Here is a 13,799-nt window from a genome sequence, read left to right on the forward strand (position 1 = left end):
GTGGTGACACCACACTCAAGGAAGTGTTAGTCATAGTGAAGAGGGCAGAACTCGCAAAGAGGTGCGCAAATGCAACCAAGAAAGAGGTGGCCACCCCAACCATGGTGAACAGGATACAGGAAGAGGATCACCGCAAGGACCAAAGAAACAAACCACCAGTAACCAAAGGAACCAGCAGATGGCAAGGGAAACAGGCGAGCAGTGAGAACAAGAAAACGTGCTACAGGTGCGGAAGTTGGTCCCACGAAGCCCACGACAGAAGATGTCCGGCATTCCGGGCTAAATGCCTGCACTGCGGAATCGTAGGTCACTACGAGAAGGTATGTCGGAAGAAACAGCAGAAGGGAATGGTGAAATACGTTGACCAAAGCGAAGAAGACCTTGAGGAAACCACGGAGGAAGAAGTGGTCACCGTCTTATGCATGTACGACCAAGTGTTGAGCGTGGACGGCAAGAGATCAACCAAACCAGTCCTAGACATGTCCATGGGCGGCATCACCATCACGGTAGTGGCAGACACTGGATCTCCATTTACCATCGTGCAGAGAGCAGTGTGGGAAGAGTTCCAACCCAAGTTGGGCCCAGAACTGGAGAAACTAGACATACGGCCAGTCACCTACAATGGGGATCGCATTCCCATGTTAGGCTTCCGACACCTACTGTTTGAGTTCAGAGGCCGATCAGCGTGGTGCAAACTATATGTCGCAGAGAAAGGACCCTCCGTCCTAGGATGGCTAGATCAGGGCGATCTAGGTATAAAACTCGACCCAGGAGGGAAGGAACAAATTCTTCTCACAGAACAGGAGGAATGGCCGGACATGAACAGATGGAAGAAGAACTACCCGAAGGTGTTTGGGGGTACTGTAGGAAAAATGGAGAAATTTCAACATAAGATAGTGCTTAAGGAAGGAGCCATTCCAGTAGCACACTAGGTGAGAAATGTGCCCATCGCAGTGAGGGAAGCGGTCCAGACGGAACTCCAAGATCTGGAGAGGAAGGGCATCATAGAACCAATCACATGCGCCGAATGGCTGGCGCCCTTGGTGGTCGTAATGAAACCCAACGGAAAGGTCAGGCTCTGTGTGGACCTGAGAACTTAATAAGAACATAGTGGTGGAGAAATTTCCCCTTCCCAGGATAGAGGAGATGTTGGCCAAAACCAGAGGGGTTAAGTGGTGCTCCACCATTGACCTTACCGCAGCCTACCACCAGATAGCACTGCACCCGGACAGCAAAAGCCTAACGTCGTTCATTACCCCGTTTGGGTGCTACCGATTCTGTCGCATGCCGTTCGGGCTGGCCTCGGCGGCAGCAGTCTTTCAGAAGATGATGCACCAACTATTCAGAGACTGCGAAGACGTACAGTACTTCCAGGATGATATTCTAGTGATGGGGAGAGATAGGAGAGATCATGACCGGAAACTAGAGAAAGTACTACAAACACTGGAAGCCAAAGGTCTCACGGCAGAATGGTCGAAATGTCGGTTGGGACTGCAATCGGTGACATACTTAGGCCATGAAATTGGACAACAGGGGATCACACCAAAGGCGGAGAACGTGAAGGCCATCGCTGAAGCACCGCCCCCCAAGAACAAGGAAGAAGTCAGGTCGTTCCTGGGAATTGCGGAGTACTATAGCAAGTTTGTGGTACATTTTGCTTCCAAGACCTACAACATGAGGTTGCTGACCAGAGAGAGTACGGCGTTCCAGTGGACACCGGAAGCCCAAGCAGAATTTGAAGTCATCAAAAAGGAGATCTCGGGAGCCATACCGCTCAAGGGGTACGACCCACAAGGCACCACCGTGCTCATCACCGACGCCAGCGACAAAGGGCTAGGCGCAGTACTTATGCAAGACCGAGGAAGAGGGGACATGGAGACAATCAGCTTCGCCTCCAGGGCATTGACGGAGACCGAAGGCAAGTACAGCGTCATCGAAAAGGAGATGCTAGCGGTAGTGTGGGCCACGACGAGGTTCCGGCAATTCTTATGGGGTACCCGATTCCTGCTCAAGACGGACCACAAGCCGTTGGTGAAGGTACTAACATCGTGCGGACACGCCAGCGCCACACCCAGGATATCGAAAATGTCCTTAAAATTATTGGAATTCAGATATGATGTAGAGTACATCCCTGGAAACAAGAATAGAGTGGCAGACTACTTGAGTCGAGCAGCGGCCATGGAGCCTGGAGAAGAAGACCCATCAGACAGAGGGGAGATGGTGGCTCTCATAGAAGACCAAGAGAAGATAATTAGCATACAAGAATGGACTGAAGCGTATGAAGAAGACACCGACATCAAGGATGTAAGGGCGCACATCATACAAGGTTGGCCAGAGAAGAGAAAGGTGAAGACAAGCCTTAAACCATTTTACGAAGTGAAAGAGGAACTGTCAGTAGGAGACAAGGGTATATTCATCTACCGGGGAGACAAGTTAATTTCCCCAAGGAATCTCATCAACAAGTTGCTGGACTTATTACATGAAGGTCATCTTGGCATAGGGAAGCTCAAGGCCAGATCGAAACAAAATTACTGGTGGCCAGGTATGGACGTAAGAGCAGAGAGGCATGTCAGAGAGTGTCCCCAATGCCAAGGGGCCGACAAAACATTGAGGCCACTACGTCCAGCTCTTGGAAAGTTCGACAATCACTCAAACCCATGGGAAGAGTTGTCAATAGACATTTTAGGACCGGTGCCCGATGACAGAGCACACAGAAATATGTGTGTGTCCTCATAGACCGTTACTCCAAATGGCCAGAGAAAAGTGAGCGAATACATGGACACTGAGAATATCCTAGAGTTTCTTTCCGAAACGTTCACCAGAGAAGGAATTCCCAAGTCCATCTTAAGTGACAATGGACCACAGTTCACGTCGGAAAGATGGAAACAATTCATGGAGAGAAATGGCATCTCCATAAGGCACACGGCCATTTACCATCCAGCGGGAAACGGCCTAGTTGAACGATTTAACAGAGTGGTGATGGGAGCCATACAAGCGGCCATCTCCAGCAATAAAGACTGGAAGAAAGCGCTGGAGAACATGGTGTGGGCCTACAGAATAACTCCCACAGGCACGGGGTACAGCCCGTTTCAAATATTGAGAGGACGTGAACCCTTCACGCATGACAACAGGATCTGGAAGGAGAAGGTGGTAACCAGTGAGTGGTCTCCAGCCGTAGTAAGGGCCAATCTGGAAAGAGCACAAGCCATCTACACCAATAACTACAATAAACGGAGGAATGTGAAGGACACTCACCTAGAAAGAGGAGAGTGGGTGAGAGTAAAGCTAGCCACTCTACAAAGGAAGGGAGACAGCAAGTATAGCAAGCCGATGCAAGTCAAGGAAGTATACGATCGAGCGGCTCTGCTCAGCGATGGAAACGTGTGGTCGCAGGACCGCATGGCCCGGTGCAACAAGATATTGAGATGGGGACGGTGGTCCTCGGAAGGTGAAGACATGAACGACGTGAATGTGGAGAATAGGTTTGGCGGAAGTGAGCAAAGGGACGAAGCAAGTGCAGGGGAGGTGCAAGAAGGTGAAGAAGGGAGTGAGACTCCGGCAGTGGAGATGGACATGCCGGGAGGAAATATGAACAGTGAGGGAGCGATGAGCGGAGGAACAGAAGATACGGAAACGCAGAGTCAAGGGGCTCGAGAGAATATTGGTAAGGTGACCAGGAGTGGAAGACAAGTTGTAAGGCCTGCCAGATTTCGAGACTTTGAACTAGACTGCGAACTGTAAGTGACTGAACTTGGTTTTGGTAAAAGGGGGAGATATGTAGCGTTCTAGTTCTTTTACGTCACGTTGACGTAACGTAGGGCGGCCATGTTGGTGCCGTGTGCGCGCGCAGCATTAGCGCGCCGAGCAAGCTACGGAGCAGAGCGCCGGCCGGCGCTCCTCGGACAAACTTACTTTGATACTAAATAAATAAGTATTGCACCTCTACAACTGGCCACGAGTCCTTATTAACTAACGTTACACTCTTGGTTCTTTCAAAGCGAGGCATTTGTGGGTGCAGCAGGAACTTGGACGGCCTAGTATTAACTGCTTAGAATTAGATACTGTTCTACTTCACATGTTTGCAGATACGGGTGCCAACTGCTTCCTAGAGACTACGTCTGTATCAAAGACGGGAATCTAATGCGCTACTGCCTTTTTACAGGCGCCATCTTTGGAAGCCAACATTGTCCTCGATGAGACAAATGACGTTAGCCTTAGAACAGGGTGAATATTATATCGTTATTTTATAAATCGATTTATGAGCACAAAGCTTCAAGCAGCCGCGCTTAAAAAAAAAATGTCCAGCGCAACTACCGCCGTTACACAAAATGGGACCGGTTGCTCTGTCTACTTTCTGATGTTTGTAAACTCGCCGCTTCTGTGCTGCATGGCTAAGCAAATGTTTGTTGTAATGTTGACATTTGGCCGCGTACTACACGGTTGGAATTGGACCTGGGCTTCTCCTTTACACTTTGCAGCCAACCCCCACTGCATACATTCTTTATCCTCAGAGAAGAGAACAGTGTTGAACATCGACAGCAGACGGATCAAATGCGACCCTTTTCAACCATAGAAGGTCCAGATTGTAGAGAACGCACGTTATCGGATTGATTTTTTTCCCTTGTTTTGAAAGTGTTTTTTTTAAGGTCTTTGGCTATGGAAGGAACTTGTTATGTCTGGTGGTAAAAACATTTTTTTAAATCGCACTGACTGACTAACACCGTAGCGTCGATTATTTTGAGGACGAGGCACTACAACGGACAGCAGTCGGGAAGATTGAGACGAACCAGTGATGTGGTCAGGGATAGCCTATGTCGATTCGATCACTAACTGGTAACATGCTGGATCTATTTGTTTATATTTCGGTGTATTAATCTTTAAGTATGTTTTGGAAATATTCAGTCTCCTAAAAAAGGAAATCTATATTTCCCCGGACCAAAAGCACTGAGACCAACGTTGAGTGTGAGTCGTGAATTGGCTCGACATGAAAAAAGGCATTACAGAAAGTTTCATTTTTGAAATAATTAGACTTTTTGGTGAGATTCGACCAAAATTGCTTACTTCAGTATTCCCAAGGATAGCAAGAATCCCAAATACTTAGCTGTCAATTCGGTTTTGATAAAGTGTACTTATTATATTGTAGTATAATGGTGCCACCTCCTGGTCAAAAAGCATAACCTCAATCATCCAGCACTGTATAACTTTCAGTTTATTTAGCCTCCTCTCCTCTAAAAAACATTGTACTTTTTTGGCCTCCCTGTTTTTGCCTTGCCGATTTTGTCCTCTTTAGGTTTTATGTTGGCAGTGCATATTGTATTGTGCTATGTTGTCTGGTATCCACGTTTCATCATTTAGGATTTTAATTCAACGAGAGATGGGAGTGCTAACAATATAAAAAGCATTGGCAATGCTAGTAGGTTTGGCTTTAAAGGAATGTTGAATTCTAAGGTGGAGCATTACAGGTAGATTGCATGGGAATTGATATATATTTGTGTGGAAGCAAAGAACTGGAACAATACTGATTTAGATTAAAACGCCAGGTGACAGTTGTACTGCTACACACAGTACTCGGAGTGTATAAATCGCTTTTTTTTTTTTAAAGGTAGAACAGGCAGAGTACAAATCTTTGAAAAACTGCCCTCACCCACAAAAATGTGTGGCATGCTTCATCTTTGGGCTGCTAAACCCACCTCTTCGCAGACCAACTCACAGGGTGGAGCAATACTGTGGACGAGACAATACAAACCTATAGAAAGGTCGTGATCATAAAGGGGATAATTGCAGACTAACTAGTTAAAACTGACTCTGGGATACATCCAAATGTCTATTTTATTAATGGATTCCCTGGTCCGGGCTAAAAGGTGGCCCACTGAGCCTACACGGTGCGGGGAGGGACACTGAGCTAGAGATGGACTTACCTTGTGAATGCGTGACTACAAGGGGGTCGCCTTTGCTCCCTTGCCAGTTCGAGCGGGTACTTCAGTGAAACTCGATCCTATATGGAGTGTGATTACAGGACCTACGTAAAATTACAGGTTTAGTAATCAATCTACTTATTGAGGTAGACACGAAGGGTATTATGGGTATCTAATAGTCCTGAAGAAAGCCAGGGAAGAGACCGGATCTGACTGAAACATGTCGACTTCTCTGCAGAGTGGAGGGGTGAATGGTTCATAATCTACCCGCTTCACCATCATCCACTGGTATTGAGCTACCTTTTAGCCCGGACCAGGGAATCCATACTCTACTACTTCTCAATGTGTCTAGTTATATCTAGAGGAGGTCGAAGTAGGAGGTCTCCTCCTCCCTCTTCTTTGTGTATGGTTCAAGTTGTACTGCTACACTAGACCTAAAAATCCATGTAGCTTAATGATTGCCTTGCTGCCATCTGTGTTGCTGCCATATAAAACACCATGAATTGTCTAGTTATTCAAAACACTTTTATAGTATAAAGAAACAATTATCACAGCTGTGTGGAATGCAAACACTTTTTGGTGGCAGCACACAGCTTCTGTCCAATCAAAACACGTACTCTTGACTCCCAAAATGGGGAGAGCAAATGCCCTTCTCCTGGTGATATTCACATAAGTGTCTGGCAACATCTGCTCTGTCCAGCCAGACCAAAGCTATGGTTAATTGTAATCTGAGACGTTTGTTTAAAAAAATATATATTTTTTTATCATTTTAAATGTGTTGGGCAGAGACCACCACTATGTGTGACTCTTTTCACTTTACTCTTAACTCATATATAGAGAAAGCATTTATCATCTCCTTCCAATCACATTAGGAGGACAAAATATTAAAGTAACTTTGTGGAAGCATGATCTACTAGACTTTAAACACTGATTTTCTTTTCTTTTTTTTTTTTTTTTTACTTTGTGGAATCCTGCCTTAAGCGGACCAGTTGCTCATTACTCTACGGCTCTTTACAGTTTCCTCATGAACACTGTTCTAGACATAAACAATCTGCTCATACAACCTTCACTCCTGCCATCATACCTTATTTGCTTTCTTTTGGTCAGCAGGTTTACTATTTCTCATCCCTCCCCGTCAGACACGTGAAATTCTTACCTCCTCAAACTCTCACCATCCCATGATCCATCTTTCCGCTGTGCTGTTGATGCTAGACTTCTCTTCTCAGGAATTAGTGTGTACTCTTGCTGATACTGTGGCAGCAGTTGCCTTTTCTTCTGATTGTTAGCCTAGAGGGTTTAGAATGGTATCTAGAACTTCTGGGTAAACTTGCGCTTCTTTAATAAAAATAAAAAACACAATCTTGACCCTGGAATTACAGCAGATTTTCCTCCTACCATTTGGTCTCCCCGCAATGCCAATGTTTTTGATGGTTGTCTGTACTTCCTTACAACCACCACCACCACCACCTCCCCTGTGGGTTTTGCGATTGATTCTCCTGAAAATTGATTTGTTTCTATTTAGAGCACAGCAACTTTGCTTCTGCTCCTCAGTAATATGACCACGCTCGTCCCCCTAGTATCATCTGTCAGGCTGTGGTTCTGGTTTCCTGTTGGAGGACATTACATACACCTTTGAACTACTTCTGACTGGACCAAATGTGTGAAGCTCTGCTTCTTTTTTAGCACCTCACAATTACTTGTGGAGTTCGTTGGTGGGTCTTTTCCCTCTTCTTGTTTCTACTCCTACTTAAGGCACTCTTTATGATTTGGGTTCCTACCTTTCTCTCCTGTATGCTCAAAATATATCGTACCTTAATACCTGTGGTCTCCAAAAAGTGATGCACGGTTTCAGACTCTATAGTAGGTTGAAAGTAAATGCATTGTAACCAAAACCCTTCTTGGGTGCACCTAATGCCTTATCAATTGGCTTTCTTCCATCCATAGTTGATTTCCTCAGGGTTGATATATCGGGTTTCTCACAGCCTGTCAGAAATATGCATGTCTTCCTAGGTAACATCAAAACGCATTGGTCAGTGCCCTTTAAAAACCTTTCTTTCCTTTGTGGCAGCTTGCAGGCAATTTCATCCTCCTCTCTGTGGATGGTCGTACTGGGGCTGTTTGCATTCTTATGCATTTCAGATTGACTTTGGTTTCCACGTGCACCATCTCTGCTGATGCACCTGACCGTCATGCTGATGGTCTTCACAAAGTTCATAAAGCAACAGGTTAACCTATCTGTCTTATATACTTCTGTCCTTTTTTCACCTTTCTACTTCCGCCTGATGCATCCTTTTTAACATTCTCTCCCTAACCTATTCATCATATTTACCAACCTATCCCAAATCTACTGCAGTGTCGGAGCTTAGTGCTCCTACGTTTAAGGGAAAGTGCAAGTTCAGAAAAGGAACCCACAAGACTCAAAGTAATATATCTTATAAATGTTTTGTTTAACAAAACATGAAATCTCACTGAGCTGATGTAGTTCTCTTTCGCTGCATTTAGACCGCGCAAAGACTGATGTGTGCAATGCTTGAATTAACCTCAACCCTGCTAATATCTCTGGGTCAGATTCCAGTCTGTCATTAGTCAGTGTTGGTTCTCACACTGAGATCAGCCATATACAAATCAGCCTTGGCTCCCACACCACGAGAGACTGTACTTACCAAACTGTCTAGATGCTGTTGCTACACAGTCCATCTTTCTCGCCTTAACGTGCAGATTTGAACAGAAATTGTGTGCTTAAAAAGTACCAACATTTATAAGAACACTGCACATGAAGTGCAATATTTGAAACGTATGATAGTTAACTGACACCTATTGAACACTATTTGGGCACAAAAGTCCCAAAAATAGCGTCCGTGGTTGGATATAGGCCAGGGTGCAAGCGCTTTTGTTTGCAGCAGGGCAAAACAATAGCGAGACCAATACGTAATTGTGTTTAAAAATATTTGTTTCACAGTTTATTCAACCGTGTTTCCAAAAGCAGACAAAGACTCCCTTAATAAGTACTTTGTATACAGCTATTCATAAGGGTACTATGAAAACGACTATATGCAAAATATTTATTTTTTCATCCAGAAACCGGTATTCTAAAGTTTGTATCAATACCTATGTGGCATTGTCGAAGCTGTACCTTGGAAGTCAAGGTGACAAAGCAGCAAGTCATGTATATTTGTCTGCTTTCCTACAGTGGAATACAGAAACCACACATAGCCTCTATATAGATTGCTAAAGGCACATACTGGAGGAGCTGACGTATGCATACACAATTATTCTGGACCCTTAAAATGCAAACTGTGATTACTTTTACACTTATACCATGCCTGTTTTCTTTTGGGGGTGGAACTGCACTAGACACTAGGGTCAAGAGTTCATCCTCTGGCCATGGTCCGCAGTTACCACAATTCTTTTCATGGATGAGGAAGGGAGTGAGTGATCTCAGTGCACTCGGCACTGGACTGGCTGGCTCCAAGAGTTGAGCAGCTGTGCAGCAAGATTTCTGAGATGGTGTGTATGGATCTTTGAGTTGGATTCGAATAATTAGCAGCCGAGCCTTGGTAGGTTTTAGTTTGCAGCTAGGATATTGGAAAACTTCTCTTCACATACAGGACTCCATCATTTTAGGTGTTTTTGCACAGTTTTTCACTAATAACTTGTTTGCATTGCAGGCTGTTCCGAATGTTCACTTCTTGTATGGGGTATTTACGTTTTGAAGTCATATATGACCGTTTCATATGATTGGAGCGGTTATGTCTCCTGGTTGTTGGCTTGAAGTTACATTTCTAAATAGAATGCTAAAACTGAACCAATCACCTTTTTAACAACTGAACTGGCAGAATATTTTATCTTGCATAAGGTTCAAGAAGTGACTGCTTTTATTTTCTAGATGTGGCACCCGTTCCGTCCTTTGTGCATCCCCAAGCTGTTCAATGCTGGCATGGTTACCAAACGAGTCCCAGTATAGTAGGTAGAGCCTTTAAGTGACTTCACTGATACATAGGGTGGCAGAACCCATCTTGACTGATTACTTCTCACCCGAATACAGGCATTAACACCCCTTTAGTGGTTTGCATGCTGAACCTCCTTTTAGCCTAGGTTGCCATTGAAACCACGATCTGAAGGTTTTGGGAGCAGAGGTTTACAATGAGGTGACTTGACATCCGATTCCAACTAGGTACTGGTTGCGGACAGGCCAAGGTCGCATTTTGGTCAAAGGCATCCCTCTTGGGGACGTATGTGTTAAGATGGCAGTGTAATGAAACTGAAACCACAGATGGCCTACTGAACTTTCTGATTGAACCTGGTCTTTCTTTCTTGCAGGGCAGATGAATGGATATCCGCTGCTATAGATTGCTTAGAGTATTTGCCAGATCCGATGGTTGTGGATGTGAGTAGGAAACTGCCAGAGCAACATGAGAAGGTGGAGAGATGGAAGCAGCTACTGTTTGATACCATCAGCAGACACTATCAAGAAAGGGAGCCTTTGTTTCGAAATCACTTCTTTGATATTCACACGGGGATTGCAGAACTCCTAGGTAAGTAGCTCTTACCGTCAGGTTCTGTAAAAAATGATTGCGGTTTAGTTTTGTTTGAAATATGCACTTAAAAGGCAAAATGGGATATTGTATCTTTAACATCGAAATAAATTGTAGATTCGTTTCACTTGTTTGAACCAAGCCTGCACCAGAAATGTGGCTACATAAGACTGTGGGCCTTATTCCGATGTCAGTGGGCCTGCCACTGACAGGCCATCATTGGGGGTGGGCCCACCGACATCCACAAAAGCAGTCCAACCGCCGGATTATGATCTGGCTTTCGGGGGCATTGGTTGGAGGGACCGGCTGCTTCACTTCTGAGGGCTCAAGGAGCCCGTTGGGACAGTGGTGGGACTGTAATCCCTAAAATAGAGCTGGTGCCTCCTAAGGCTGCAGTAGGTATTATGAGGTCTGTTTCCTCAGCCTGTACATGGCGGTCCAACGGTACATCCTCCCTGGGCCTAGGCTATGAGGCCTGGGGGGAGGGGGGTGGGCACATGTGGTGCCACCCAAACATCCAAGAACCACGTGGTGCCTGTCACATGATTCATTGATGTATAAAAATATGCCTTTTCAATGGCAGGGTGTGCTTTGGCCCTTTTCCGGGCCGTAGCACAAGCTGCAATTAAAAAAGGCAGATTTCCGACCGCTGTGCTGGCAGTCACTTTGTTATACAGGAGGTGGAACCACCGACGACTAGTCTGGTGGTTCCACTCCCGCTGGGATGCCAGTTTGACGCTCGTCCGACTGACATAGTAATGAGCCCCTTAGTCTTAAACTGTCCTGAGACTTTGGCGTTTCCTCTGATAAGGAACTGCTGGTCTTAACTCAGCTGGGATTGATTGAATGGATTAAGGCATTTGACAAATTCTGTACTTTGCAAAGTAAAATCTTCTACTTGGCCGTAAACCTTAACGCAGAAACCTACACTAACATTACACTGTGTTTCGAAACTCTGAGTTAGAATATAACTTTCCTTTGTACTCTGCACATGTCTTGTGAAAACCCAGTCCTGGGGTAATGGAAGAGACTGGGAAGGACAGAGCAGCTTTGACTTCAGAACGTTTGCTCTTTTAGAAACGTTTTCCTAGCTGAAAAGTCTAATATTTTAAAGTCCGCTTTACAAGCTCCTCTTTCCCTGTTTCAAGATGTCGTATATGCCAGAAAAGTAGATTTACTGTGTGCCCACACCAGTGTTACAAAAAGAGGACCATTCATCAAAAATAATAAAGCCAATTCAGATGTCTGTGCGAGTTAACTCAAGTGGCTTCTGGCTGAGAGAAATGGAACAACCTTCACGCTTATTTCACGTTCATGTTTGTTGGAAAGCATGCATTCCCACTGACGGCAGCTCTTTGCTGTCTGTAATTTCTACTACCTAAGGAGCGTAGCATAATCTTCTGGAAATATATGCACCTTAGCTCCCACTGTGGTTAAATCCATGTTCTTTGCCGTACTCTTCTGATTGCTTTCCTTTTTACCAGGATGCAACAGCTCTACCAGCACTGTACTAGAGTCCTGTGCACACCAGTGAATCATCTAATAGATAATCTAGGAGGCTCATGTGCCGCAAACTGAACAGCAGATTCTGAACCCAAAATCTCATTCTGTCTGTGTCTGTGTGCACTCCTTGACAAATACCGTATTCATTAATTGGAGACAATCCAACATTTCTAAGTAAAGGACTCTTTCTTCATTTTTAAGATGTTCAATATTTGTCTCTATCTGAGCAGTAGTTACTCCATGTTCTAAATGATTCCTATTGTCCGCTTCCTCCCTCTGTTTTTCTTTCTCAAGCCTGTTGAGTCGCTAAACAAAACTACCCACCCCTTCTATATGCTCACTCCTCTCCCCTTGGTATATATCACAACCCCCTCCATAAGGATATTTTAGAATCAATTTGGAGATTTGAATGCGGTCTTTCCACATTAATAATGTTGTTTTTCTCACTGCCCCTCGGAATCTTCCTCGTTAGTTTATTTGGCAGTCAAGGCATTGGGTCAAATCAATTCTCTTCTGTCCTTCTGTGCAGTTTGCTGATTTTCCTCAGGGAAAGGGTTTCAAATATATAAAGTCCACACAATCATCAATTGTAGGATCTCACCATTCAGGACTTGGCTTCTGCATGATTGCCAACTGCTCCTTTTGTTGCATTACCAAATAGCGATAGACTCACAGGCAGACGTTTCAAGGCACCAGGCTTTTGAAGTACTCCACCTGTCCACCATGGCAGACAGTGTCTCAATTGCTTTCTTTGCGCCACAACCCCACCGGCATCTGTAGTCCTTGTGCACCAGTCTTCCAGAGGGCTTGCTATAATCTCCCTCCTTCATCCAGTTCTCCTAGATGAAACCTGTCTGCATTGGACCACCACCGTCTTGGCATTCCCTTGCAGTAAGCGCAGCAAGTGGGGAGGGGAACTATCCCTTTTAACAGGTTTAAATTCATGCCCCTAATTCAAATGAGCCTGACCCAGGCTGAACTACTGGTTCGGTTTGGCAAATTCTTCAACACTGTATGTCAGACTGATTTACCAAAATAGAATAGAGCTTGCTTTCTTAATCTGGAAACCATGAGAAACTTGAACAAAAGAAGTCTTGTCTTGGTTCAAGAAACTGCAAGTGCTTAGCTGAAAAGACGATTTAGTTCTTTGGGGCAAAGCCTGGGACAGTGTTCTCTTCAACGCCAATTATGGATCTCTTATCTTAAGTTTAGATTTATTTATGCAATTATTGATTTATTTTTAATATTCCTACTTACCCACTATTTTGGGGTGTTATCTACATCATCCATGCCATACAGAAGTTGCCAAACATAAAACTACTACTGTTATTCCACAGTAGGGCGTCTGTTGGTTAACCGCATGGGAAGCGGTTACAAATTTCTCCCTCCGCTTGCTTCAATGGCTCTCACCATTACACTTTAAAACAATAGCACTGTCATGATCCAAGCTTCAGACTCCTCCCTCCCTCTGACCACCTTCCACTCCCTTTGTCCCACCCCTGCGACTACTATCTCTCTAGATTCTTCCTCTAGCTTGTCTACTTTCTCCCTTTCTCCCCCTGACTCCCCACACATTCCTACAGGCCTCTCTCCTGGGAGTCACCGGTCTACCCCTTATCCCACCCTTCTCTCGTTCCCTCCCCTCCCATTCTGCCCCCTTCCCAACTGGACCTCCTCCTTACCTAGTCTGCTTTACACCCAACTTCACCTCTACGTCCTGCATCTCCCCATTATTCCACTGCCTTCTCCCGCCCCCTAACTACCCTATTCCTACCCATTTCCCCCTACTTAATCCACCTTTCTTACAACCTGAACTACAGATAAACTCTCCTTACCCTCCCCCCCT

At 45.0% G+C, this 13,799-nt stretch overlaps 1 protein-coding gene and 1 long non-coding RNA gene across 2 annotated transcripts in view; one reads left to right on the forward strand and one right to left on the reverse strand.

Moving 5' to 3' along the window:
- LOC147730957 (uncharacterized) overlaps positions 1 to 13,799 on the reverse strand; it is a 334,638-nt gene that overhangs the window by 316,973 nt on the left and 3,866 nt on the right. The window contains exon 2 of the long non-coding RNA XR_015308408.1: positions 7,072 to 7,202. This is a non-coding gene — a long non-coding RNA (uncharacterized LOC147730957). The remainder of the gene's footprint in view (positions 1 to 7,071; positions 7,203 to 13,799) is intronic.
- Positions 1 to 13,799, forward strand: part of DEPDC7 (DEP domain containing 7) — a 346,534-nt gene that overhangs the window by 303,890 nt on the left and 28,845 nt on the right. The window contains exon 5 of the mRNA XM_086955861.1: positions 10,236 to 10,450. Coding sequence (XP_086811987.1) covers positions 10,236 to 10,450 — 215 coding nt within the window. The remainder of the gene's footprint in view (positions 1 to 10,235; positions 10,451 to 13,799) is intronic.

This window comes from Lissotriton vulgaris, chromosome 2_1 (genome assembly GCF_964263255.1).
Source record: "Lissotriton vulgaris chromosome 2_1, aLisVul1.2, whole genome shotgun sequence".
Lineage (NCBI taxonomy): Eukaryota > Metazoa > Chordata > Amphibia > Caudata > Salamandridae > Lissotriton > Lissotriton vulgaris.